At 40.1% G+C, this 18,533-nt stretch overlaps 1 protein-coding gene across 1 annotated transcript; it reads right to left on the bottom strand.

The window, feature by feature from the left end:
- Window positions 1-4,387: 4,387 nt before the first annotated feature.
- LOC148098163 (olfactory receptor 1500-like) lies at window positions 4,388-5,426 on the bottom strand. Its single transcript, XM_087830029.1, has 2 exons — window positions 4,506-5,426; window positions 4,388-4,441 (listed from the first exon to the last, which is right to left on the bottom strand). The coding sequence occupies exons 1-2, from the start codon at window positions 5,421-5,423 to the stop codon at window positions 4,388-4,390; spliced, it is 972 nt and encodes a 323-aa protein (XP_087686155.1). The 5' UTR covers window positions 5,424-5,426.
- Window positions 5,427-18,533: the final 13,107 nt, after the last annotated feature.

The following is an 18,533-nucleotide window of genomic DNA, read 5'->3' as shown; positions in this document are numbered from 1 at the left end:
CCGCTGCTACATTTAGAAGCTCCACTGGTGGTTGTGTAGGGGGCTCTGGTGGTTGAACGGGTGCTCTAGGTATAGCAAGCAACATACCTTTCAGTTCAGATACCACCTGTAGCAGCGCGGACTGCTCCTCGGCCACATGCTGCAGCATCTTTTCATGCCGCTCCAACCGTTCAGCTTGAAGCGCGAGCTCGCGCTGGATGGGGGTTGAGTCCGCTGAGTCCATTGCTGGCTGGATTGTTCTGTCACGGAAAATGGAAAAATGCAGACTCAGTCGCGGAGCTCTGGGTGCAAAGTACACAGTGCGTTTATTTACAGTGCCCAAAAACAGTTTCAAAACACAAAGTGAAGTGCAAAGTCCCACGGTGATCTTCTCCAAACTCCCAGTGGTGCGCAGGTGAGTTCCCAAAGTGACATCCAAGTGTGTGTTCTCCTCCAATAGCTTAACCCTGCGGGCTCCTTCTCTTCAACCTCCAGCTCTGTATCTTTTCCTCCTACAAATGAGCAAAAACACCAGGTGAGGGGGCTAGCCGGCTAAGGCTAAGCTACAAGTCAACAAACACTCTTCACTACCGAGGTTCCAGTACAATCCAGCATCGACTGCCATCTGGACACACAGTTAAATACCTCAGCCCACAACGAAGGATGATCAGTGACAGCTGGGTGGCAAATTAGGTGCAGGTGTGTCAGCCACTGGGTAGGGGAGGAGGAGAGAGAGAGAAACACACACACACAGGCAGGTCGCCCCCGGGAAGGACCGTCCGACCATGACAAAAGCTACTTTCAGTACCATTGATATTCATTTAGACTATTTTTCTCAATTTGATCTTTCTGGTTTAACTTCAATAATTATTTCCTCCAAACCATCAACGTTTCTTTTAGACCCCATTTCTACAAAACTGCTCAAAGAAGTCGTGCCATTAATTAATGCTTCAGTTTTAAATATGATCAACCTATCTCTAATAATCGACACATATTAAACAAATTTGTAAGACTGCTTTCTTCCATTTGCACAACATCTCTAAAATTAGAAATATCCTGTCTCAGAGTGATGCTGAAAAACTAGTTCATGCATTTATTACTTCCAGGCTGGACGACTGTAATTCATTATTATCAGGATGTCCTAAAAACTCCCTTGAAAAGCCTTCAGTTAATTTTCAGTTAATGCTGCAGCAAGAGTACTGACAGGGACTAGAAAGAGAGAGCATATTTCTCCTGTATTGGCTTCCTTTTAAATCCAGAATTGAATACAAAATCCTACTCCTCACATACAAGGTCTTAAATAATCAGGCCCCATCTTATCTTAATGACCTTGTAGTACCATATCACCCTCTAAGAACACTTTGCTCTCGCACTGCAGGCCTACTTGTTGTTCCTAGAGTATTTAAAAGTAGAATGGAAGGGAGAGCCTTCAGTTTTCAGGCCCCTCTTCTGTGGAACCAGCTTCCAGTTTGGATTCGGGAGACAGACACTATCTCTACTTTTAAGATTAGGCTTCAAACTTTCCTTTTTGCTAAAGCATATAGTTAGGGCTGGACCAGGTGACCCTGAATCCTCCCTTAGTTATGCTGCAAATGCTGGGGGATTCCCATGATGCATTGAGTTTTTCCTTTCCAGTCAGCTTTCTCACTCACTATGTGTTAATAGACCTCTCTGCATTGAATCATACCTGTTATTAATCTCTGTCTCTCTTCCACAGCATGTCTTTATCCTGTCTTCCTTCTCTCACCCCAACCGGTCGCAGCAGATGGCCGCCCCTTCCTGAGCCTGGTTCTGCCAGAGGTTTCTTCCTGTTAAAAGGGAGCTTTTCCTTCCCACTGTCGCCAAAGTGCTTGCTCATAGGGGGCCATATGATTGTTGGGTTTTTCTCTGTATCTTTTATTGTACAATCTACTGTACAATATAAAGCACTTTGAGGCCACAGTTGTGGTGATTTAGCACTATATAAATAAAATCGAATTAAATTGAATTGAAGCAGCCAAACTAATAAAGATGGCCCGCAACCTTGTTCTGTGGACTTGCCATGTGTCATTCACACCAAACTGGTGCTGAAACCAAGGAGGCAGCATGGCGGGTCAGGAGCAGTCAGAGGAGGTGTGTCGCCAGCAGGAAGAGCTGCAGTACCAGACTGAGCGTCACCTGGAGAGCATCGCAAATCTGGCAACTCTGCTCCAGGCCTGGTCAACACCGCCACCACAATGCCCACCGGTGTATCCTAACGGTGGGGAAGCAGTGGTGGAGCCATTTGGGACACCTCAGCAGCCAGGGTCGGTGGCCGAGGCATGCGGGGGTTTGTGCCTGCCAGAGGAGGAGGAGCAGCCGGGTGAAGGACTGCTCCAGTCGGGAGCGGTGGACGAGCTGCTCTTGCTGGATGTAGATGAGGTGCGAGAGGGTCCATGCCTGCTGGTGGTGGAGGAGCCGCTGCGTGAAGGGCTGCTCCAGCCGGGAGAGGTGAAGGTCCCCATGCCAGGGGAGCTTGCTTGACCTGAGCCCGAGGTTGAGGTGCCAGCTGTTCCTGTTCGGATGCTGGCCGAGCCACCTGTGAGCAGGGGCTCATGAACGTGCCAGCAGGCCCGTGTTTGCGTTCAACATGGTCAACCTTCGAACCAGCTGCGCCGCCACTACAGGTGCCTCCCCAGCTTCAATCGCAAACCAAACCACCACCACATACCGCTATCGCCCGATTGAGATGGGGTATGTCTTGGGGCGTGGTTTGCGGTGCCATGCGGAGAGGGTGAACACACCTGCGTGGCATGGCACCGCACCTACCGAGTTAAACATGGGGAAATAGGGTTGTGTTTTTGATTGTGGTGTCATGTATGTCCGGCTGGTAGCTGGTGAGCTGCAGCTGTGATAAATAAAATGGCTCAAAACCTCGAGCCGTGGATTCGCCGTGTCTCATTCACACCACAGGTATATTTTACTTTGTTAACTAATTATTGTGGATAATAAAAATCACAAAACTGTCATTTTGTGGTCATTAAAATGTGTTCCGAATTAAGCAAATTCATGATGATTTAGGTCATAAATCATGACCCACTGATCTGCTCTGCATAAGCCCATATTAAAAGTATTAGAATAGGAAGTACTACCCTTAATTTAATGGGTGTCGGATTGATACCAAAATTTTCAGTTTTGCAGAGCACTAACTAACATGTAAGTAAATTTGACACATTTTGCTGCATCTATTTGTAGTTTCAATGACAGCATTTTTTTCCTCTCTACTTTTTCACCTCAACTGTTTCACTTTTGTTTGTGCAACTTTATCAAACACTTATTCCACACTAAACTCTGTTCTACAAGGTGCATGAGCACAAAAGGAAGACAGGGCTGACTGAGATTTGATTGAGGAATCCAGTGTCAGTAATGAAAATCAACAATGGGTTGCTGTGATGGTGAGCAGCAGCCCTTCAGGCCGACCTGGATAATTGTATCGACAAAGAACAATAATTATACCGGTCGGTCTGCTGGGCTAATGCCCAGTATGCCAGATCACCAGTCTATCCCTGAACACAACACACACACACTCAACTCTGCTGTTTACAACAAATGTGTTTTTCCTTACAAATGTGACATTATGTAAGGAGAAATAAACAGGCTTTCCAGCGGTATAAGATTCATTGCCAAAAAGCAAAACCGAAAAAACACACATTTCCTTCCTTCTTATGCTATGTTTATATACATGCCACTCAGATATCATGGCACATACAGAGTAATAAATGAACCAGTGAAAGAGACAGGATAAATAGTCAAAGTAAAAATGAAAACAACCCAGGTACATGGAGCTTTAACTAAATACAAATAAATGATAGCAGAATTAACAGAATACATCTAATGTAAAGCTAAATTAAAATTTCTACATTTCTGTGCTTTATCATTATTCAGCCATTATTTATTTATTTCTTGAAATAATAAATGAAAGAAATTCGACAATAATAATGTGGATTATACAGGTGATTTTTTTCAGTTAGCTGTACCTAAAGCACAGTTGGTGTCTATATTAAGAAAAGGGCAACTTTTTCATTAATTCCTCTATCTCAAGATCGTAGCTTTCATGTTATTAGAACTCTTCAGGTCTGAAAATATAATTCTCATTCTCTTACTGAGCTTAACAAGTGGAAAACTAAAAAGTCAGAAAAATACAAATGTAAATCGACAGGTGCAAAAGAGAGCTATGAGAACATTAATCAAAAGTAACAGAGGTTATTATATCAAAATGGAAAGACTAATTCCTCTTTTGGAATTAAGGTACCTGTAGGAACAGTTATTCCATGTTTATTTTATGTATCATCAGTACTATGAATGTTAATATTACTAGTAATATTTAAACCGCAAAATAAATAATACAAATGTCATCTCTTCAAAACATGGTGACAGTTTGGTAAATAAATTAATGAAAGTGATTTATTTTCCATTTTATATTTCTTTCCACAGATACAATGATGGTGTAAAACTCATTATAGAACAAATGACTGTACTTAAGATCCAGTTTTAATACACGAAGTTGTTTTGCCCTGACAAAGCAGCCCTTTTAGGTGTTTTGAAATTTTCTTCATTTTGAGCCCATATACAAATGGATTAAATAAAGGGTGATAGAGCACTATTTGTAATGTCATTATTATGCGTGCAGTTTTTGGAAAATCTGCTTCCACCCGAGCTATGCTTACATCATACACAAAAAACAAACAGGCACTAATTAAAACTAAGAGATGGGGTAAACAAGTCTCTGCAGCTTTCTTCCTAATTTCTTTACAACTTTGATGAGAAACAATGAAAATTGTTGTGTATGTGAAAACTATGAAGAGCATAGGAAGTATTACAAGATCTAGTAAACAAACCACACCAAAGACAGTAATTAATCTTGATCTTTGACACTGAAGAGTGTAAACTGCATTATTACAAAATATTCCTTTTATATTAGAGTCACACAATTTAGCTTCAGCACTCGCTATTGCTAGGACAGCAATATGACAAACAGGTACAAGCCAAGCTATGATCAGGGAAATACTCACAGTGGTTTTTCTCATGATAATATGATATTGTAGAGGTTTACATATAGCCACATATCTGTCATAGGCCATGGCAGCCAGGAGAAAAAACTCTGAACCACCTAGAGTGTAAAACATAAAAAACTGAAAGAGACAGGCTGAATATGTTGTGACTTGTTTTTCAGATAAAAAGTCAATCAGAAGTTTTGGGTAAATAGTTGTGCTGTAAAGAACAGAGTTAAGTAGCAAAGCAGCAATGAAAATGTACATAGGCTCATGGAGGTTTTTATGAATCCAGATTAAATACACAATAGTAGAATTAATGCAGATTATTAGAATATATAGTGTAAACATAATAAAAAAGAAAATATATCTGTACTTGTTAATTTCCGTGTACCAGTCCAGAGTTAGAAAGGTAACATTTAACTCTTTATCCATTATTGTTTTCAAAGACAAAACATTTGCTCATAAAACTAATTACATAACAAGTATGAATGGAAAACCAAAAACAAGACAAAGACTTCACACAGTCATACGAGTATGTGGCAGGTTTTTATTATTTTGCCTTATCCTCAAGGGAGGGAGAGTTTTGAAACACCATTGTTCTGCCTTTTATAATTGATGCTTTGGCAATGTACAATTAATCCTTCTTTTCTGTTCAATGTGAACATTCAGGATGGCAACACTATCTCTCCTTATTTAAAAAAAAATAAAAGTAATACCAGATTAGATGTGTAAACAATGAAGAGCAAAAAATAAAAATGAATAAAGTCAATAAGAACAATTCTCTCTCACACAGTAAATTCAAGGTGCGAAAATGTTCTTTAAACATAAAATAAATGTTGTTCTCAAATCATTGATTAGGTGACTTCATAGCAGTATACATGTTGGTGATGTCCTTTGTGTAAAATCTGTTCAGTTTTGTGTGCCCTGTATCATTAGCCCAAGGACAGAAATTCTTATACAAACTAAGTGCGACAATGTGCATATGTCCAGAACAATATAACAGTGGGTTATTTGATTATGTTCATCAGTGTGACAGCCTGGGTGAAGAAACTCCCTCTGTAGGTTTTTGTAAACAGCGCTCTGTAGCACCTTCCTGAAGACAGCAGTTTGAAGAGTTTATGTCCAGAATGTGAGGGGTTTGCAGAAATGTTTTCTGCCCATTTCCTAACCTGAACATGTTCTGGATGAAGGGAGTCCCTCAAGGTTCAACATTTTTTTCCTCTGGTTGAACTTTCAAATGTTCTTTAGTGTTCCTGTGCACAAACAGTGTGTGGGTTTTGCCTTGTTTTGAAGTTTTATGGCAATACTTACACTTTCATCATACTTTGAAATTGTTATTGAAAGTTTTACTATTTATGGGTGCATGATGGAAAGTCTAAACCAGGGGTATGCAACCTTTTTGATAATGAGTGCCATTAAAAATTAAAACCTAAAATTTCCTCAGAGGTCAATGTGCCATATAATTGTGCTAGCAATAAATTGAATAACACTCTATATTAACAGTTACACACTATATAGAACAACTTTATCGAATTATATTTGTTTGCAGATGTTGGCAGCTATCAGCGAATAGTTATCAGCTATTTTGAAACAAAAAATGACACCTTTTATCCATAACAAAAACTCCATAACAGCAAATGAACTGTACAACAGAAAATGCAAATGCTATTTATCGTCTCCTCACAACAATGATAAGAAAAATAAACTGGGCCAATGTGGCATGTTTGTTAATACAGAGATACACATGTTAATGTGATCTCTGTTCTCCCACTCAGAGACACAGGTCTCCGAGTGTCCAGCGTTCAGACAGCTACCTAAGGACACTCATGTGAGAGAAAATCTGCTTACACAGTGTAGAGCCAAATACTGTCAATAAGGCCTCTGCAATGTTCTTAAGACAGTTAAACTTGTCAGGTCGTGATGTCCAGCAGGTGGAAATGCAAGCTCCATGAACACACACAGCTGTGGATTCCAGCTGCGTCTGTAGTTCTGCAAACTTTGACCCCCACAGAGTCGAGCTTGTCAGTTCAATCAGCTGCATTTCGATGTCCTCTGTGTCCAGGCAGTTAATGCGAGAAATATCCAGCTGCTCATTGGTGCTAACATTGGTCCATACACCTGAAAGTCCCAAAAACGCATTGTGAATTCTGTCTCGAGTCTACGAATGTATCCGTGTATTTCCACGGTGCTGATGCTGCGCTGAGCAGACAGCTCCTGAAGCATTTGAAGTGTTGGAAATTTCAACATCGCTTTACAAAAACTGCCAGCTAGCAACATCCCTCTCACTGGTAGGCTAAGTTATTTTTAGCCAATTACAAGTTGAATCTCGTAGTTTGGGTTGTTAGCTAAGTTTCTGTCATTAAGGAGCAGCACAACTAATGTGTCTATGCGAGCTAATTTGCGACGTGCACCGCTGGCCCGGCCATTTATTTTTTAATGCACCTTCTCAGATTAGTTCACTGCGTGTCTGCAGTGCACTGCTGGACTGGGACAAAAGAATCAGCCTGGGCATTTTGACTAGAGACCGGCCCACCAGGTATTATAGGAAAAGCCATAAAGCCTTTGAATGAAAACAAATGCTGTGGTGAAAGTGATATACAGTGTCTTGTTGGTATATGTATAATTTCTATACATTTTACATCAGATAAAAACTTTGGTTGTAAGATTGGATAATAATAATAATAATGATGGGATTTATACAGCGCTTTTCAAGGCACCCAAAGCGCTTTACAATGCCACTATTCATTCACTTTCGCATTCACACACTGGTGGAGGCAAGCTACGGTTGTAGCCACAGCTGCCCTGGGGCAGACTGACTGACAGAAGCGAGGCTGCCATATCGCGTCATCGGACCCTCTGGCCAACACCAGTAGGCGGTAGGGTAAAGTGTCTTGCCCAAGGACACAACGACCAGGACAGAGAGCCCAGGGATTGAACCGGCGACCTCACGGTTACAGATGCGCTTCCCAACCCCCTGAGCCACGGTCGCCCAGAAGATAATTATTTAATAAAAGCTAGACATTTTAAATGAGAATAAGAAAGAAAAGTATCTCTTTGTGCCCCCCTTTCCCTGTTAATGCCCTACCTGGCCCCCTGGCAAAACTTTGCTAGATCCACCCCTGCAAAGTTACCAGCTGTCAGCTACATAAAAAAAAGGATCCTGGTGTTATTTGTCTCTCAAAAACAGTTCATAACTTCCCTTCAACTCATTCATGTCACCTAAAAGGTAAACCTGTTTCTCCATCACCTGTTCAGCTCTGATGATTCAGTAAGGACGTCTCCTGGTTTCATCTGCATGTTTCCCTCTCACCACATATCCAAACCGACATCATGACCAGCAGCTTTCACAGCTGTGGCTCCAGCAAACATCAGCTGATACTAGAAAGTAATATTAAATAAATTCTAACATCAGCTGATCAAGCTTAAACGTGCTGCTGTTGTTTAGCGCAACATCTGCTGGTTTCCTCTTTCTGGCGCAAAGCGGGCGATAAACAAACAAGAGAGACAAGCCGATCAGCTGATCATTGATCAGTTTCATGATTGAAGTAGCAACAGGAGAGGGAGGGGGAGAGAAGAGGCAGCTGTGCACCGTAAAGACACAGAATAACTCCAGCTTTGTGTCAAGGCTAGCAGGTTGGACTCAAGCGCAGGCAGCAGGTTGCGTTCAGTCAGTAGAAGAGGAAAGGGACAGATGCTCCAAACACATGGGGTCTTAGCCGCTCCTCACACTCTGCTCTCACTGTCAGCTCACTCATGCTCAATTCCCCAGATTGCGAGGAAACAGGGAGGGACCGGGGATCTGGAGACAGGAAGGAAAGCAATCACTAATGATGCGTGACACAATTCACTAATCTACAAGCTGGGATTCTCACTAACGTGGTGATTCAATATTACAGCGACGAGAGGCTCTGAGCTGCTGCCTTTAGAAGGGTCCAAGAGTGGTGATAAGCTACAGGTGATTGATTAGTGGCAGGTGCACATGCCAAGGGCAGGAGCCCGAAGACAGCTCCGCCCCGGCCGAGTACGATTCCATTTTTTACGGGACAGTTGGCAACTCTACTAAATAACCTTATGAATAAAATAGAGTTGACTATCAGTAACATCATAGCACCCACCCAACTGTATAGAAACTCCATCATTCTAGCTAGTATACAGTACGAGTTATTATAACTGACTTTAAAAAGTCAGCACACTGAAAATAAACTACACCTAAACTTGATTTATATCTGACCCAGATAGACCGCAGGTTATAACTTCTTACCTAAAGTTCGCCTCGGGTCTCTCCTCCTCCTGTCTCCCCTTTCCCTCATCCACCTGCTGGCCTCTGTGGAAGCTCCGCCATAGCCACCACCAAACAACTGAGTTATTTTTACACATCTGCCAGCACCTGGCCAATCCACCATCTTTCATTGTTTATACTGTGACTAAAAAAAAAAAAAAAAAATCATCGGCCCATAAAAACGAAAAATCTCCATCGGCCATCAGGCACATGCCCGGTATGCCCGATGGCCAGTTCAGCTATGGTCGTGCCATCAGTTAACCCTTCACGTGCTAGCTCTGGCACACATGCCCAGGGTTGCCGACCTCTGGTCTAAACTCTCTGACACTCACTCCAGGTTCTGTTGTTCTACACTATGTTAATGATTTCAAGGTAACATAAAATGGTCCAAGAAGGAATGCACAAGTTTTGGATTTGATACCACAGGAGATCCTTTCTTAACTAGACCTAATTAATAGTGATATGAATCTGTTGAAGCATTTGGCCGCTGAAGGTCATAAGGCCAGCCTTCTAGAGCTGCAGGTTGTTTAGCAGGAAGTTACATTCCAGGGGTATCAGATTTTAGCTAATGGTATCTGTCTCCCAAATACACTGATGCCCAACAGTGCAAATCAAAACCATTCACTAAGAACCAAATTACGTCATTTTTGAGGATGTGTTCTTATTGTAATTTTATAGCTTTTATGCTCAGCTGTCATGTCACCATAATGGACAATTACAATGTCCGCATCACTGCAGAGCCAATCAATATATCGATATCCCACTCCTCACTTGTGAACAAGACCCCGAGATACATAAACTCATCTACTTGGGGCAGCAACTTGTCCCTGACCTGGAGAGGCCACTCTAATTTTGCAGTCACATGAAATGTGTGAGCTTACTAAAGGCTCATGTCATGTTACTCACGTTTTTCTCTGGATTTTTAAAGCTAAATAAACATTCATTCACATGAAAGTTGCCTTGCAGGCCCCACTCACTGTGGGCCAGTCACTGTGGGCTTCACTGACTCCACCTGACTCGTGGCCTGCTTCTCCCCTAAGCTAGATCCTTTGGCTCCATGTTTTATAACCTTTCACATATAATGTGGTTTAATTATGAGTTTATGAGAGTCTAATGTATAATGATTTTTTTACTCTACATATGGTTCTTTAGAATCAAAAGGAGAGAATGTTGAAGATTATTTTGTTATATACTAAGATACAGCTTTCTTGGCCAGTGCCTATATTTTTGTTTTACACCTGCAAATGCAGAAGGTCAGGTATGCAGGATCTTCTTAATTGAAGCAATGTCCTACTTCCTTCATCTGAACAATTAAGTTTTTGTTTAACGTGTCTGTTCCATATATCCTATTCAACTGTGCTTCACCTGGAGGTTGACCAGTTTTTTGCGTGACAATAAGTTAAAAAAGATGAGGTGAGGAGTCTATATAAGTAGGGACTGGTTCCTTTGTTTGGGTGAATTTCAAATGTCAACACAATCACTGCCTTTTGCTGACTGAATTGCTTCCTTGAATAAACTGTTCAAAATACAACTCCAGTAGCGTAACTTTGTTTATTTAATGCACTAAATTTCAACAACAGTCTTTTGGGAGGCAATCATTAGCGTAGAGGGAGAAGAGCAGTGGGGACACAACACACCCCTAGGGGAGGCCAGTGCTGATGGTCTGTGTGTGAATGAGCTCTAATCCACAAACAGGATCTTGGAATATGTCCCTGGTTTGTTAAAGTGATGCAGGATTTATCTTCGATTGACCTGGTTCCCTGGTAAACAAACTGCAGTTGTTCCACCAGTGGCTCCCCACCAGTCTTTCAAAGCTTTTCATTGCCAAAGACATCAGGGTGATAGGCCTGTAGTCATTTAATCCTGTGATGATCAACCTCTTTGGTTCAGTACAAGTACACCAAGTAACTGTTTTGCTGTAAGAGTGTCACACACATATGGTCAAGGAAGCACCCTCATTGACAATATGTGTCAAGGAGAGGCCAGGACATAAAATGTGGACCCAAACACAGATACAATCACAGACAGCAACAACCAGATTTAACACAAACGATTGAAAAACACAGGAATAGATAACAACACTAGAAGAGTGTACAGGGGAGTGCAGGGGTCTCGAGCGTGGAGGGTCTGAAACAGAGGAACAGCGTGGTTAGAGGAAGGAAACAGAAGCTACAGGGATTAAGAATGACCCGAGTAAGTGATGTCTTGCTTGGCAGATAAGAGGAAGGCTTCCCTGGGGAACTGAGGTAAGCATAAGAAAGAAAGTCCGTGCAGTACTAACATAGGTTTGTAGACCATCTGGTGAAGAATAGTTGTAGATGCTTGTCCTAAATACTGCTGGTTGATTGTAGACAGGTGAGGAGGTGACACTTATTCCACTTGGGGGAGGAGCCTCAACTTGTAGAACAGTTACTCATGCAACTGTTCTACAAGTTGCATGAGTACACAAGGAAGACAGGGCCGACTGAGATTTGATTGGGGAATCCAGTGTCAGTAATGAAAATGAAGAATGGGTTGCTGTGATGGTGAGCAGAAGCCCTTCAGGGCGGCCTGTAAAATAGTACCAACAAAGAAAAATAATTATATTGACCCCTCGGTTCACTGGGCAAATGCCCAGTATGCCAGATTATCAGTCAATCACTGAACATAACCCACATATTGAACTCTGTTGTTTAACCAACAAATGTGTTTTCCTTACAAGTGTGGCATTATTTAAGGGTAAATAAATAGGCTTTCCAAAGCTTCTTTGAAGCATAACTAATGAAACACACATTTCCTTACTTTTTGTGCTATGTTTATATCAATGTTCCCTCTAATTTGCAGTATGTTAACACTATTGGAAGTAAAAATAACTTGAACTCCAATTTTCAAAACACAACTTATGTATATATATATATATATATATATATATATAAACACACACATATATATATATATATACAGTGTTGGGAAGGTTACTTTTAAAATGTATTCCATTACAGATTACAGAATATATGCCCCATATTCTGTTCTGTAACGTATTCTGTTACGTTACTCAATGACAGTAACGTATTCTGAATACTTTGGATTACTTAATATATTATCATGCTTTTTACAACTACGTGAATGTACTATTGCTGTGTGATTTATTACTATTACTGAAGGTCCGTGGCTCCGAACCGTAGTAAAGGGACCTCTGACTAATATGGCGGGTTCTGTGTCGGGCTCGTAGCAGAAAAATAGCTTTACTTTGTTGTGTGGGTCAACTTTGCTTGCGAGAGACAGAGAGAGGTGTTGAAGGACTGCTCCAACAGAACTTATTGTTTCGGAGGAAAACACGAACACAGTGTACAGTCGAGTCTTAATAGCGTACTTACAACTGGGCTCGTCAGGCACTCTTCTTGGCTGCAGTGGTTATTATTATATTTACATGCTTCCAGCTCCTGTTTTTGCTCGGTGACAGCTCGTACTTTTCTACTCTCCTTTTTCTCCCTTCTCTTGCTCACAGACACATAACGGGCATGGCAGTCCATTCTCCCTGTGACATGGACTACACTGCCCATGAGGCTACATTCTTTAGAGCTATGCCTGTAGCATTCTGCCTATTAGCTTAGCACAACAACAACAACAAAAAGGTGCTCTCTCACCCAGGAAACACAGAGAGTGAGAGAGAGCATAGCCTTGTAACCATGGCAACCGTAACTCTGTCGCCTGGAACAACAGAACATAGCTGTCAAACAAAACCCAAACAGTCCTGACCTGCGAAAATATGAAACAGGAAAATACTGCCATGTAATCCATTTATTTCAACAAAGTAACTGTATTCTAAATACCACCTTTTTAAACGGTAACTGTTACTCCGTTACTCCAACACTATATATATATATATATATATATATATATATATATATATATATATATATATACATATATATATATATATATATTAGTGATGTGCGATACCACTGATTTCCTTTCCGATCCAATACCAAGTAATATTCAGCGTGGTATCGACGATACTGATCCGATACCGATACTTTGTACAAAAACATCTTTTATTATTTTGTATCTCAAATTATAGCATCATAATGATTACAATACGGTGGCCCCTAGAGACAAAGCATGTACAAACTCCAAAACACTTGCAAACTCCAAAACACGTACAAACCCCAAAACACATGCAAATTCCAAAACACAACGGAAGTGCTCCAGGACGCTAGGGGCAGTGTTGAGCTTTTGTTACCTAGTAACTACACAAGCCAGGAAGTACCAATGACCGGTTATATATGCACTGTCAAAGATACTTGTCTTTGAGTGACGATTTAAGGTGATAAGACATATAAATAACTGCAACTTGAATCTGTACTGAGGCTCAGTATTTGACACAGAGTTCATGTTCACTGCTGTAATAGCTAATAATGATTAATATAATAAATATAATATTGGCCATATTATATTTACATTACCAAAGTGATATGACTTTAGTCTCATGAACAACATTAGCTAATTGTTATTTACTAACTAATCTTAAATGACTGTTCAGTACAGAAATGAAGCCCAAAAATCATGTTTTACTGTCTTGTGGTCTCAGCCTCAGATACTTATCAAATCACACAAAGCTCTTGTAGAAACAAACAAACAAATAAACAAAATATGTTCTCCTTTTTTTTTTTTTTTTTTTTTTTTTTTAACTTTATTTATCACATTTTAGACATACAGTCGAGTAAAACAGGGATCACATAAAATATGACATTGTGGTAGTACAATGAGGAACAGAGAGAGTGACAAGGACAGTGAGACAAAGTGAGTACAAAAAATAAAATAAATTAAGCGGAACATAAATAAACAAAAGTTTGCAAGCGCCAAAATCAAGTTAGCAGTTTCAATCGGTTATAGATGTTAACAGTCTTGAGAGCCTTAGTTTTTTTTGATGAGGAGATTGTCCTTATATATTGTGCAAGTTCCATTTTTAATACAAGAAGTTCAGGCTTTCTGCCGAGGACTTTGCTTTTGTGTATATGAAATTTTGCCAAAAATAAAACCAAATTTATAAAGAAGAAAGCATCATTGTCCTTGTCTTTAAAATTATAATAGCCAAAGATAACATCCTTATAGTATAGTTGAAGATTAGGGAGAACAGAGTCAGTAATAAACTTGTGGAAATCCTTCCAGAATTTACATGTAAATTTACATGACCAAAACAGATGAGAAACTGTTTCAGGTTGCTCTTGACAGAAGGTACAATTTACATTTATTTCAGCCATAAATTTGGACAAATATTGTTTGGTAGGGTAAAATTTATGAATCAACTTAAAGGAAATCTCTTTAATTTTGTTTGTTAAGAAAAACCTTTGTGGTAAAGTCCAAACTTTTTTCCATTCAATATCTGTTACAAAATTGGCCCAATAAAATATGGCTGATGGAACAGAGACCATTGCATCCTGAAAGAGAGATCTTATTTTGGTATTTATAGATTTATGAGAAGAAAAGCAAACATTGCCAAGAGAAGAATGTAACACATCCGGGGGAGTGACCTGTAGTGGAGCACTGTGGGAGCATCTGTGTAACATGGACAGACCAGATGGGATGGCATCGAACACTATTGAGAATTCTTTAGGCGTTATCAGTACATTGTATCTCCTGAGGAACTCAGAGTAATTATATAAGAGTCCATCTTCTCTATATAACTGACTAACCAAGATTATTCCATTATTAAACCAGTTATTTAAAAAAAGAGTTTTATTTTTATAAATAATATTGCAGTTATTCCAAATAAAACAGTTTTGTGGAGAGAAATTGTGTTTGTAAATCAGCGCCCATGCCAAAAGAATTTGTTGATGAAAGTGAGAAAGTTTCAGTGGTATTTTTGGAATACTATAATTGCAGAGCAGTAGGAAGTTAAGGCCACCTAAATTAGAGAACACATGATGTGAGATAAAGTTCCAGATAGAAGTGGGATTTCTTAAATACTTTTTAATCCAGTTTATTTTAAAGGTGTTGTTAAGAGCACTGAAATCAATAAAATTTATACCTCCTTTATCATATGAATTTAAAGCTACTGATTTACGCAAGTAGTGAGTTTTATTTTTCCATAAAAAATTGTATAATAATTTGTTAATTGACTTACAGGTTGTATTATCAACATGTAGTGACTGGGCAGCATAGGTTAGACGGGAGATACCTTCAGCCTTCGATAGCAGAACTCTACCCTTCAACGACAGGTCTTGCTGTAGCCAATGATTAAAGATTTTTTGGGATTTATCTATAATAGGAATGAAGTTTGTGGAGCATCTGGATTGCTCATTTTTTATTATTTGAATTCCAAGGTATCTTACAGAGTTTCTTACAGGTATTCCATGAATTGAAGTTGCTAAACAACTTTTAACTGGTAAAAGTTCACATTTATGCAGGTTGAGTGAAAGTCCGGAGGCTTTAGTGAATGGCTGTATATTGTTAATGGCCACTGAAACTTGCGAGGCGTCTCTGAGGAAGAGAGCTGTATCGTCTGCCAGCTGACTTATGAGTATTTCTCTGTTAGCAATGACCAGGCCTTTTAAAGAACTGAGTTTAATGTGTGAATTAAGGAGTTGCACAGAAAGAAGGAATAAATATACGGATAGGGGGCAACCCTGCCTCACTCCACGCTTTAGAGAGAATCTTGGGGAAATACCAGTGGCAAGCTTTATGGAGCTGTTACTATTGGAATACAATGTCCGAACGGCATTGCAGAAGGATTGACCAAACCCAAATTTATTTAAAGCAGTAAAAATAAACTCATGCTCTAAGGAGTCGAACGCCTTGTAGAAATCTAAAAAAAGAATAAGACTATCATCCTGTACAAGTTCTGGGTAATCTATTATGTCTAAAATTAATCTTATGTTGTTTGAGATATGACGATTCTGCATGAAACCAGACTGACTCTCATCAATAACTTTATCTAATACAGGTTTCATTCTATTAGCCAGGATTTGTGCCAATATCTTATAATCATTATTCAGTAAAGAGATTGGTCGCCAATTGTCTAAGAGCAAAGGATCCTTTCCTGGTTTTGGAATGAGGGTGATCAAACCTTGACATAAAGTGGGAGGGAGTGCACCTCTATCCATACTTTCCTTAAAGACTTCTAAAAGAAACCGGGCTAAACTGTCAGCGAACTGTTTGTAAAACTCGGCAGTAAGGCCGTCAGTTCCAGGTGATTTGTTAATCTTTAGATGTTTTATAGCATCTGCAACCTCAATCAAAGAAATTGATCTGTCGCAAAGCTGACTATCCTCCTCATTCAGCTGAGTAATTTTGTCTAAAGAATTAAAAAAAGTCAGACAAGCTTCAGGGCAATAACTAGAAGAATAAAGTTTGCAATAAAAGTTTGAACAATATTTTGCTATGGTATCCTTATCATTAGAAATTGTCCCATTAATATTTAGTTGTAGGATGGAGTTGGTGTTAGATTGATGCTTTTCAAGTCTGAAAAAATAGGCTGAATTCTGCTCTCCTTCTTCGAGCCATTTCCTGCGAGACCGAATAAATGCTCCGTCAGCCTTGCGTTTGTAAATCTCATCTAAAATATGTTCTCCTTCATTTCTGTCAAACAAAGTTGTATGACACGTTTCCAGCGGTTAGTATCATGGTTGCTAGGCAACCTGGGAAGCGCGATGGAGACTAGACCGTCCCATACAGACAAACTTGCTGTTTATTTTGTAAATCGAGCTCAACACTGCCCCTAGCGTCCTGGAGCACTTCCGTTGTGTTTTGGAATTTGCAAGTGTTTTGGAGTTTGCAAGTGTTTTGGAGTTTGCAAGTGTTTTGGAGTTTGTACGTGCTTTGTCTCTAGGGGCCACCGTATTACAAGACATCAGATTACTTGTTCTTATCATTTAATAATGCAGAGTTCATCATATAGAATTAAAAAAAAACTGAAGTTGTGCGCTATTTGAACACCTTGCCAGCCTGCAGCACTGAAGGACTCCATGAGAGACGTCTGTCTCGCCCTAGCAGCACCTGTCCCTGTCCTCCTCTTCAGTTCGCCTCAACATACGCTCGTCATATTCTGTGATATGATTTACTCTGAGATGTTTGACCATGTTAGTGATGTTGCCACAACCATACATGCCAACCCTCCCGATTTTTCCGGGAGAATACCGAATTTCAGTGCCCCTCCCGAAAATCTCCCGGAGCCACCATTCTCCCAAATTTTTCCAGATTTTCCACCCGGACAACAAAATTGAAAAACCATATCACAGAATTTATAGCGCGGCCCAGCCAATTCCAGTTTCCAACAATGGCTACTTCTACTGCAGCTACTTAGTTTTAATATTACTCTTATTTCTCTTTCTGGGTCGCAAAAAAACCTTTAACATATTTTCAGGTGAGAATGTAGCTGTGTAAACTTCAAATATCTGAGCCGATCGACACATCGTTTTCAAACCCCCGCGGTCTTTCGCTACTCGGGTTAAACATGATATATAAGTCACTTTGATAACTAAAAATGTTATTGTTTGGCTTTTTCAGTGTTTTATTTGTTCGCGAGTAAATCAGTTTGGCTGAGATTAAAATTATTAGATTAGATTAAATTAAATTTAACTTTATTAATCCCTCAGGTGGGTTCCTCTGGGGTTTTCACACAGCTGAATAAACGTCAAACAGAAAACTGATTAAACAGAAGTGTGAAACGGTCGAGAGTTTAAGTCAGTGCCTGGTTATATTTTAGATAGCAAGGAGCAGGCGGCAGAGTTTCACTCCACCGAGGGAGCTCGTGACGTACTACCCGGCTTTCTTTAGATCGCGAAGGCCGGGTCCTCAGGTGGAAGCAGCCTCTGAATTTGGACACCCCCGCTGTTTCCGGGCCGGCCAATAATAACGGTGACATTTAACGTATTTTATCCGATAAATAAACCCTGAAAAATGTATTTACCCCCCCCAACAGCCCTTTTGAATGTCTCCCTAGTATGGCCACAACACCTCACTCTTGGAGCACTTTTTTGCCACATATATCGCAAACCACGCCTCAGCTGTTTGTGGGGGTAAAATACGTCTGCACATGACTCCGATTACGCTCAGCCATTGTTGTGAGTGTGCACGCCAAGGGGCTGCGAGACTTTCATACAGCCGTATTTTGCACATAACTATGAAAGGCGGAAGAGGAAGTAGTTCCTTTGAATGTAGACAATCCGAATGTTATAGTTTCTTTCCACTGTGTTCCTGTTAATGATAAACTACAAATTTACCCTAAATTGCTAAAATATCAATATTTTAATGTGAGAATCGATTCTAGAACATAAATGATT

This window comes from Neolamprologus brichardi, chromosome 16 (genome assembly GCF_056152115.1).
Source record: "Neolamprologus brichardi isolate AB-2024 chromosome 16, ASM5615211v1, whole genome shotgun sequence".
NCBI lineage: Eukaryota > Metazoa > Chordata > Actinopteri > Cichliformes > Cichlidae > Neolamprologus > Neolamprologus brichardi.
The sequence above is the reverse complement of the archived record's forward strand: the minus strand, read 5'-3'. Positions and strand labels throughout refer to the sequence as shown.

Bases quoted from the DNA above. Each gene is read 5' to 3' on its own strand.
- LOC148098163 (XM_087830029.1), bottom strand. From the start codon at position 5,423: ATGGATAAAGAGTTAAATGTTACCTTTCTAACTCTGGACTGGTACACG. The intron at 4,442-4,505 runs ACAACTTCGTGT...GAGTTTTACACC, and splicing joins GGCTGCTTTGTCAGGGCAAA to ATCATTGTATCTGTGGAAAG.